Source organism: Mus pahari, chromosome 3, assembly GCF_900095145.1.
Source record: "Mus pahari chromosome 3, PAHARI_EIJ_v1.1, whole genome shotgun sequence".
NCBI lineage: Eukaryota > Metazoa > Chordata > Mammalia > Rodentia > Muridae > Mus > Mus pahari.
In genome coordinates this window covers 65,227,121-65,237,509 of record NC_034592.1, presented here as the reverse complement: position 1 = coordinate 65,237,509, position 10,389 = coordinate 65,227,121, and the positions used below count along the sequence as shown (strand labels likewise).

At 39.4% G+C, this 10,389-nt stretch overlaps 1 protein-coding gene and 1 non-coding gene across 2 annotated transcripts in view; one reads left to right on the top strand and one right to left on the bottom strand.

Moving 5' to 3' along the window:
- Positions 1-10,389, top strand: part of Cerkl (ceramide kinase like) — a 96,391-nt gene that overhangs the window by 78,068 nt on the left and 7,934 nt on the right. The window contains exons 2-6 of the mRNA XM_021193725.1: positions 7,445-7,519; positions 8,252-8,429; positions 8,511-8,570; positions 9,224-9,249; positions 9,335-9,443. Of these exons, the coding sequence (XP_021049384.1) occupies positions 7,445-7,519; positions 8,252-8,429; positions 8,511-8,570; positions 9,224-9,249; positions 9,335-9,443 (448 nt within the window). The remainder of the gene's footprint in view (positions 1-7,444; positions 7,520-8,251; positions 8,430-8,510; positions 8,571-9,223; positions 9,250-9,334; positions 9,444-10,389) is intronic.
- Positions 1,981-2,084, bottom strand: LOC115063666. The gene has a single exon (XR_003843550.1). It is a non-coding gene; the product is annotated as a U6 spliceosomal RNA (small nuclear RNA).

The following is a 10,389-nucleotide window of genomic DNA, read 5'->3' as shown; positions in this document are numbered from 1 at the left end:
AATGATGGCCGACTAGGCCATCTTCTGCTACATATGCAGCTAGAGACAGGAGCTCTGGGGGTACTGGTTAGTTCATATTGTTGTTCCACCTATAGGGTTACAGATCCCTTCAGCTTCTTGAGTACTTTCTCTAGCTCCTCCAATGGGGACCCTGTGTTCCATCCAATAGATGACTGAGCAAACTGCTCATAGTTACATGTACATGTTTGGAATATGTGGACATCTTTGAATGACTAAACTGGATTCATTATCATACGTACTCCCCCACACATTTATCATTTTCTTGTGTGTGAGAAAAGGAATTGTACCCTTAGCAGTTTTCCAGTACGTTACACATTGAGTTCCACTTTACAATGGAACACTTGCGCTTGCTCTCTCTAACTTGGATTTTGCCTCCTTCGGCCAGCACTTCCTCTCACCTCCCATCTCTCCACTGCTGGTACCTGAGCCCCTGCTTCCTGCTCCCTGTGTCAGTGAGTTCAGTTGTTTTTATATTGTTTGCTTTTTTTTTTCTTTTTTTCAGATTTCATGCATAAGTGAGATCTTTTACAGTGTTTCTTTCTCCATTCCTGCTTTATTTTACCAGACATACTATCCTACAAATTTGTCCACATTGTCACAAATCTCTGGGTTGTCATCATTTTAAAGGTTGCATTCCATTGTAAATATATGTTGTATCTTTCGTTATGCATTCATCTGGTGGGCATTGGAGCTGATCCTAAATCTTGGCTATTGTGAAAACTGATGCATGAGCATGGACTTGCAAATATGTTCCTGACACACTGCTTTCATTACTCTCTCATGTCTCCTCACCCTGCTAGTCACAGTATTACCCTCAGCTTTCTGCTATCATGCTGGATGTGTGCTGTGGTATGTGTGTGTGTGTGTGTGTGTGTGTGTGTGCATGTGATTGCATATGTGTGCATGTGTGTGTGTGTGTGTGTGTGTGTGTGTAAGTGCTCACATTTTACACAATTTTATTCTGGTGCCTAAATAACCTCCACTGTATATGTACAACACATTTCCTTTACCCATTTATCTGTTGGGGCTATACATAGGTTGATTTATCATTTTCATCACTGTGAACAGTGCTACCATCAGCATGGATCTGCAAGTAACTCTGTGGTATTTGACTCACAATCTTTGGGCTATTTTAGGTTTGTTGGAAAACTTCTATGTTGACTTCCGAGGTGACTACCCTAGTTTCCATTCATATCAACAGTAAATAAGAGTTTCTCTTTCTCCACATATTAGGCAGTGTTGGTTGTCGTTTGTTTTCTTGATGATAGCCACACTGAATGGGATAAGCTAGAATCCAGCATGGTTTAATTTGCATTTTGCTGATAACTAAGGACAATGGAAACCTCCAAGCAGCTAGTGCACATCTGTATTTTTCTCTTTGGAAACTGTTTACTCAGTTTATCGTTGATTCAATGATGTGGGTTTAGTGTTTAATTTTTGCAACTCTTTATATATTGTTGATCTTCGTCCCCTTTCTGCTGGGTAGTGGTCAGAGACTGTCTTTGACTCTGGAGATGCTCTTTTCATCCTGGTTGTGTCCTCTGTGACACAGAGGTTTTCATGTCACATGATCTGCCCATGAAGTTTTAGGCTATTTCTTGTGCTGTTAGAATCATCTTCAGAAAATCCGTGCATATGTCTATCTCTTAAACTATTTTACCTATATGTTCCTGTACCAATTTTGAGGCTTTTAGTCTTACAAACATGTGATTCCTGTCTTTGAGTCCACTTATGCAACAGTCTTATTGGCTTGCTGTGTTGGACAAGTCTCATATTCTTGCAAGACAATAAATTTGTTGACAGTATGTGATCTTCATACCATGTTGTTTGTTTCTGTTTGCTAGTTTCTGCAAAGAACTTTTATCCATACTCTTCAGGGAAATAAGTCTGTAGTTCTCTTTATTATTGCTGTGTTTTTAATCTGTGTTATGGTAGTGGACTTTGTAGATTGGCTTTGGTTCGGATGTGGGATACATCATGAGTTTGCATGGCATCATTGTTCAAGGGTCAAGCTCTTCATCTCTGTATCACCCCAACTTTAGTATATTGTTGCCAAAAGAACACTTATTGAGATTTTAAAGTATATTTCTTCGATTAGTGATGGTCCCACTGGCCATATGTATGTCTTCTTTAGTAAAATCACTAGTCATAAAATTTACTCATTTTAAAAATATTCAAATGTGATGTCAAATTAAAACATACATTTGAGTTCCTTGCACAGATAGTCATTGCACAGTAATCACATTTCGGTTAAAGGCAGACCTCATATACAGTGATGGTTCTATACATTCATAACGAAGCTGAAATGTCCTTGTCATCCAGTAAACATATATTGAGGTAGGGATACTATAGAAGAATTCTCAAGAAAACTCAGAGCTTTGGGGAAAATTTTGAAAGCATAGACCCAAGGCATCAAGTAGTTTCCACAACAGAGCGGAATGTTTGTGGTATATTATCTGGACAAGAAAATGTATGATGAAAAAAAAAAAAAAGCGTCCACCATGGGTATATTCCTGAAAAGAAGCCCCTTCTCCCAACAGGGCCCTCAGCCAGGTCCTGTGAGGAGGATCCAGAAGATGGCACTGCGGTGACAGCAAAGCCCATTGGAGAGTGGGTGAAGGTGCTGAAGGGAGAGACAGGGATGCTTGCTAATGATGTTCACACTGGGCATGTCTCCACCATGTATGCCAATGGTGTCTTCTTTAAAGTTTACGTTTTAATCATGTATATATGGGGGAGATTATGTAAATGGGTGTGCACTCAAGAGGTTAGAAGAAGCCGTCAGAACCCCTAGGTTAGAGTTCTAGGCAGTTGTGAGTTGCCTGATATGAGAACTGAGTACTGATTGGGGTCTTCTGCAAAAGCAGTGTGCACTTTAAGAGCTGAGCTATCTCCCGGCCCCTAAGTTTTTAACAAGAATAAGTTTTATGTGTATATATATATATATATATATATATATATATATATATATATATATGTGTGTGTGTGTGTGTGTGTGTGTGTGTGTGTATGTGTGTATATCTATATCTATATCTATATCTATATCTATATAGATATAGATATACACACACATATGGCAAGAAAATTTATAGAGAAAAAAGTTTGTGGAGCAAGGACATAATAAAAATATCCATGTTTTACCACAACTATTAATTCGTAGATCAGTGCCTTATTGAGTTGTCACCAGAGAAGCTTCCTCCTGCAGTAGATGGAAACAAACAGAGACCACAGCCAGACATTACACAAAGACACCTTGGAACGTATAGCTCTAAATGAGATGTTTCTATCAAACCTATCCACTCAGAGCTCAGGGAACCCCTGGGCAGAGGAGGCTGAAAGAGTTTAAGCACCAGAGGGGTTGGAGGTCAGTCCCTCTGAATCGAACCAAGGAAGGCTCATATGAACTCACAGGGACTGAAGCAACAATTACGGAGCCTTGACAGCTCTATACCAGGTCCTCTGTGTATATACTACAGCTTTCAGTCCATTGTGTTTAGCGGACTCCTGAATGTGTGAATGAGAGTGGGTCTCTGGATTATTGTGATTTCTCTTGGGCTCGTTCCCTTCTGTTGGTTTGCCCTCTTCAACTCTGAGGTAATGGTTTTATCTTATTATATCTTATTTTGTTGTTATCACTTAGAAGTCAGTTCTATTCTGATGAGGGACATAAAGGGAGTGGATCTGAACAGAAGTGGAGGTGGAAGGGGACTGGGAGGAGCAGGGAGAGAAGGTCTACTGTAATCAGGAGATATTGTATGAAAAAAAATCTACTTTCAATAAAAGGGAAATGGCCAGTTCATAAAGAAAGAGCCAAAAGGCTTTTAAAAAGTTTATAAACTTACAGTAAGCTAAAGTTAATTTCATACTGAAAAAAACCCTGTAAATTTACTATAGCATAGAATTATAGCATTTATAAAAATAACAGGATGCAGCATTCTCCTAGGCCTTTATACCCATGCCTTGATTTAAACAACTTCATTTCTGAAAGCCCCACTCAGGGTAAAAAGTTCCTAAGAAATTTCTTTGCACATTTCCTCCATTTAAATATGTGTAGATACACACCGCACTCCAGGTAGATAAGAACCTTAAGCTGCTGTTCCTAAGAACTTTCTGTGAACATCTCCCCCATTTACATATGTGGAGATACACACTTAGCATCCTGTCAGGGTTACCTGTATTGCAGCACAGTAACCTGTGAACTGGGTTTGAAGCCAGGAGCAGCGGCACACAGCTTAGGTCTGCACGAGGCTTTACCATCCAGGTTTCTGGTCTGCTCTTTGATGTTGGCATGGTGACAATGGCACTTAACAACACATTTCTCAGGCTGGATAGCCGTCACAAATGGTCTATATTTTGGATGTGAGACTTACCAACTGTAGTCCGTCCTGTGTGAACGTTCTCTGGTTCTGTGGGTCATTCCCCACTGCACTGAGACGTGCTTGGGCCAGGCAGGAGCTTTTCACTGGAGAATAGTTCCCCGTGTACACCTTTGCTCTTGTCCAGTGTTTGAGGAATTAGAGCAACGGCGTGGAGCTGTCCCCCTCTGTTGTCTCCCACGGAATGTCTGAAGTATCCAATCCATTGTCATTTGGGTTTGTGTACAGGTTATGGGAGGGTCCAATTTCATTCTCCTACATATAGACACCCAGTCTCCAGTTTTAGTGGCTATAACTTACTTTTGTTGCTATTTTGGATTTGTACGCGTGGAGAATAGTTTACCATACGTGCTGGAGTTTTTTTATTTGGGGTCCTGATGTTATATTCAGTGATGCCTGCACCTGTTTTTAATGCCAGGAGCATTCTGTTTCAATGACAATAGTTTTATAGTAGATTTTGAAGTGAGGACATATGCCGCCCCACCAGCTTTACTCTTTCAAGGTTGTGGTAGCTGCTTGGAGTCCTGACTTTTCTTTTTTTTTTAAAGAAGGATTTTTTTGTTTGTTTCGTTTGGTTTTTGCTTCTATGAGAAACCATGTAAATTTTCATAAAGATTGCATTGAATCCTTTGACAGGGACTGCTTAGCGTAGTGTAGCTATGAGAGCAGTATGCACTCTCCTAGTTTGTGAACACAAGATATCTATGTGTTTTAATTCTGCTATCTTAAACCTCTTTCATCAATGTTTATACATTTAAGTTTATAAATTTTGTATTTTGTCAGTGAAGTTTGCTCCTAAGTATCTTTGGTGGTGTTGGTAAATGGTTTCCTTGTCTTGACTTATTTATGACAGGTTGCTATAACTAAATAAAAAAATTGCATGCACATATTAACTTTACTGAAGTCTTTGGGTTTGGCTCATAGCTATCTTGAACATGATATTTGTATTATTCCCTCAAAACTGCAATTATATAGAAGCTTACTCCATGCAATTTTAATGAATAAGCCTTTAACTTCTATACAGAAATAGGAATTGACAGCAGAAAATGTCTGTGTTGAGCAGAGACAAACCCATAGATATAGAAATGAGAAAAACTCAAACAATAATGGAAAACTCCAATATCACTTTTAACTCACAGGCATGTTCAAAATACATTCTGTGAGTCCTAGAGGTACACTCTCACTTTGGTTTCCTTTCTATGTCTGAGAGAAAAACTGAGTCATGTGAAGAAGACATTTAACTTGATTGTTGTCATCTAAAAGTGTGTGCACAGAACATGGCTCCCGATTCTCATATCGTTAGGGTAATTCAGAAAGACTCTAGTATTCCTCCATCCATTCACTGAAGAGAAAAGCTCCCTAGTGAAGGCCCTGTGATGTTGATGTGTGACCAAACTCATACAGAGCCTGCTTCCAAAAAGCAGCCATCCCTCCTTCCCAGGCCAGTAAAGGCACTGGAAAAATGGAAAAGGGGTGCATTGGGCAAAAGTTGGAAGCCAGCATTTTCTGGTGGATTATTAGAAGTGATCACCAGTGACATTTGACTCCTTCTTTTCCAATTTCTTTATCTTGTTCTCTTAGCAGCTGCTCTGGCCAGGACTCCTAAGATGAGATTTGAATAGAGTTGGTGAGATTCATCTCAGTGTGCTGCTCTTTATGAATGCCTTTCAGTAAACATTGTGGCTGCATTCCTCCTCGACCAAGACTGTCCTTTAAGTAACTGGAGTCAGAACATTGCCTATTTTTGATTGGTGAATCAGTCAGAATTACTTTGGCAGTTGGTAAGGTGAGCTTTGTGGTTGTTGCCCTGTGAGAGTTCTGGTTTAACTATGCTTATTTATCATTAGTAATTAAAATGTGTTTTTTATTATTATTTAATACTTAAGTACATAATAATGATTTCAATGACAGTAGTAGTGGCTGAGGTGTTTCAGCTTCTGCAGCTGAACACTGAAGAACACAGTTGCAAGGGGCATATTTGAAGCACATACACATGGCACGGAAATGCCACTTCCTAACCACATCCAGGGGATGGGTCTTCCTCTTGGGAACTAGGGCACAACAGACCCATGCCTTCACAGCTCTTGGTCGACTTTGACTTCTACCTGTTGCCTGATTGACTCTCTTCCCATGCTTTCCAATGCCTTTACTGATCTGGAAAGGATGGGGTGGCTTGTTTCTTTGCTCTTTGGAAGCAGGCTCTGTATGAGTTTGGTCACACATAAGCATCACAGGGCCTGCACTAGGGAGCTTTTCCTTCTAGTGAGTGGATGAAGGCATCCTGGAGTCTTTCTGAGTTACCCTAACGATTATGAAAAATCAGAAACTATGTCCTGTGCACACACTTTTAGATGACAGAAATCGAGTTAAATGTTGTCTTTACATGGGGCAGTTTTTCTCTCAGGCATAGAAAGGACACTGATTTGAAGTGCAAGTGTACCTCTGGAACTCACAGAATGTACTTTGAACATGCCTGTCAGGGTTTAAAGTGATTGTATTTTCCCATTATTGGCTGAATTTTTCTCATTTATATATCTATGCCTTTGTTTTTGCTCAACACAGACGTTTTCTGCTGTCAGTTCTTATTTCTGTGTAGAAGCTAAAAGTTTATTCATTAAAATTGAATGAGGTAAGCTTCTATATAATTGTAGTTTTGAGGGAATAATATAAATATCATGATCAAAATAGTTATGAGTCAATAAACTGTTCTCTAACTTATGGTTCCAGTGAGAGAACACAGGTTTTACACAGGCTAGCGAATACTGCACTACTGGGCTGAGCTACCCAGTCCAATTTTCTAACATTTTATGGTATTTTCTAATGTTTAAATCACTCAGAAGTTTAACAGACAATCCTACAAACATTTGACAAGCATCTGCGCTGTGAATAGAAAGCGGCATTTCTAATGCTTTAACAACTTTTCTGTCATAAACTTCCATTAATTTTCATCTGAACCTTGCAGGGTGGTGGCTCTGTGCAATCAGAGCACATGGTAATTTAAAACACACACTCTCCCGCTAATACGTGTTTTTAATTTGTTTTGGCAGGATCTACTAATGTATTGGCACATTCTCTCTTTGGAACTCTTCACGTGGTGACTGCAGCCATGCATATTATACTAGGTAAGAATTCTCCTAGAGACATCCAGGTGGAATAGGGAAGTTTTTATTCATGTACCTAACTATTGTGTTTCTGTCAGTCTTATCTAGGAGTGGTAAGTTCTCTGTCTCTAAGTATAGACACGTTTGACTGAAGCTCAAAGGCAAGGTGTCTTCTAGCTAAATTACCTTTCAACTACTTGCTTTGAAAAGAGCAATGAATGAGGGTTTACTATATAATCTTGATGGAAAAAATATTGTAACGATGTTCAAAATCAGTTTTATAACATAATGGGAAAAACCTATGCATACTATTTGCATATGTAATCTGTACCATTGTTTGATTGTACCAAGACTTCAGGTGTAAGATCATATTATCAAAATAGGAAAACTACCAGGACACATCCATGGGTCATAAATCATCCCATGTGATAGCATGAAAGTTCAGATAAATGGAATGCAAAACTAAAATTAACTCTGTTTCACAGGTACATCTACATCAGCATCAGAACCCTAACCTTATTTTATATGACATTGATATAGGCTATAAGATTTACTACTTTGAGTTTCTTTGCTCATCACCTGAGAAAGTTATAAGTGAAATTTACAGTTGTTGTAGTAAAGACAGGTAAAGAGAAAGCAAGAGTGGTCGCTAAGGTGGATGGTACTTTGCAGTATTTCTTAAGTAAATAAACATTCTCTCTGATGTTTGCTGTTTCGACCACTCACTAATGGACTGTATACACACCGTTCCAGGTCACATACAGTCAGTGGATGTCTGCACCTTTAGCTCTGCTGGCAAGCTTCTTCGCTTTGGGTTCTCAGCCATGTTTGGCTTTGGTGGAAGGACCTTGGCTCTGGCAGAGAAATACCGATGGATGTCTGCTAGTCAGCGGAGAGACTTTGCTGTAATCAAAGCACTGGCCAAACTTAAGTAAGAGTTTTTACTAAGGCAACAATTTTATATCCCAATGCCAATGACCATTAATAATAAATTTTATTGTTTTTATTTTAGGCCAGAGGTCTGCAAAATATCATTTTTACTAGCAGGTTGTTCTCAGAATAAACAAGAAAGGTAAATAAAAGCTGTGTATTGTTGATATCTTCTCTTTATTTGTAGTAAAATATGTACTAGTGATTTGCCCGCACGAATGCATGTGTACCACATACATTCCTGATGTTCACCGAGGACAGAAGAGGGTATCAGATACCCTAGGATTGGAGTTACAGATATTGTGAGCCACCACGTGGTACTGGGAATGAATGTGGGTCCTCTACAGTGGCAGTCTTAGTCTTAACCATTGAACCCCTTTGTTTCTCTTTAAAGAATAAGCTGCTTTGAAATAAGCAATGTACATACAATTGTAGAATAAGAGATTCTCACCTCTTCTAGTAAAGGTGAAGTTGATATTCTGCCTTTAGAAGCAAGCGTGCATCCAGACTGGCAGTCAAACAGCTTTTGGTACAACCGTGAGCCTCAAACCCACAATCTTGATCTTTATGAGAATTCTCAGAGAAGTATGGAATTTCAGTATTAAAGCAACATTAAAGAAATTTCCAGTTATTAAGAAGTGAAAAATGCTCCTTATAATACATATATATCTTAAGTGATACTCTATTAAGGAGAGTTCTGCACATGCAATTATGGGTTGTGTAGTCTCCTTGTGTTTATGAGATGTTAGCTTTGCACATGTGTGACATGTTTTGTTTCTGTCATTTTACTTCTAGAAAATCACAGAGCTCTCCAGAATCTGGTGAGTCAGAAACAATCTGCTTGAAACCCTATCTTGCATTGGTGACTGGGGAGAGAATGTAACCAGGTACTTCTATTTTCTTTAGACTGTGGTGGTCACTGGCAAACCATCCAAGGGCAGTTCTTGAACATCAGCATCGTGGCAATCCCCTGTCCATGTTCAGTGGCACCCAGAGGCTTCACACCTGACACCAGGTGAGTATTTTTGATGACTATTAAAGCTTCCTTTTTATAAATATTTTTCCTTTGGCAATACTTCAGCTAGTTAGAAACTTGTTAAAGATATGTTCTCAGATGAAAGTGCAGAGATTAAATGTCAATGATTGGAGTGCTCACCTACAAACAGGGCATCCATCTCATCCTGAGCCCTGCCAAGAATCGAGGACCATGACAGAAGAGAGGTGGAAAGACTATGAGAGCCACAGCAGAACAGTACCTTCTGGACATGGCTGTGTTAGTTCACTTATGAACTCAACAGTAGTTGTTGTTGCCTGAACAAGATGTATTTAAGATGCAGCCAGTTGATATTCTAGCATCGTGTGAGAAGGTACCCATGGGCCCCAACCCTTAGCTGAGGAACTATTGACAGACAATTGATGGCTTTGGAGGGGAGGGAGAGGTGGCTTTCTTTAAAGATGTGACCACTGGTAGTTTGTGGTTGAATGTGGATGGCCCCAAATTCACGAGTACATGAGCAATGCAAATAGACTCAGTGGACTATTGAGAGATAAAAGATAACATGAAGCTGGGAATGGGTGAGAATGTATGGAGTAGGTATTAAAGGAATTAGGAAAAGAAGTGTGTGGGGGGGGTTATATATGATCAAAACATAAGAACTTCTCAAAGAATTAATAAAAATGTTATTTTTAAAAGAAGAATTGTGGGTTAGAGAAGTAGTTTCTCATTGTATGATATTAGATCTTCCTTGAGACTTGTCCACACAGTGGATTGTGAACAACTATTGACCAGGAGAAAAGCTGTCCTACTTTGCGCTGTGCTACCGTCTCGCCAGCAAGAACGAAGCGACACATCATTAGGATCCTTCTGCAGTAAAGCTTTAATGCATCTCGAGAGGCAATGCATAAGCTACAGGAAAGCGGAGACCCCGAGGTGAAAAACCCTCTCCCTTATATAGGAAATG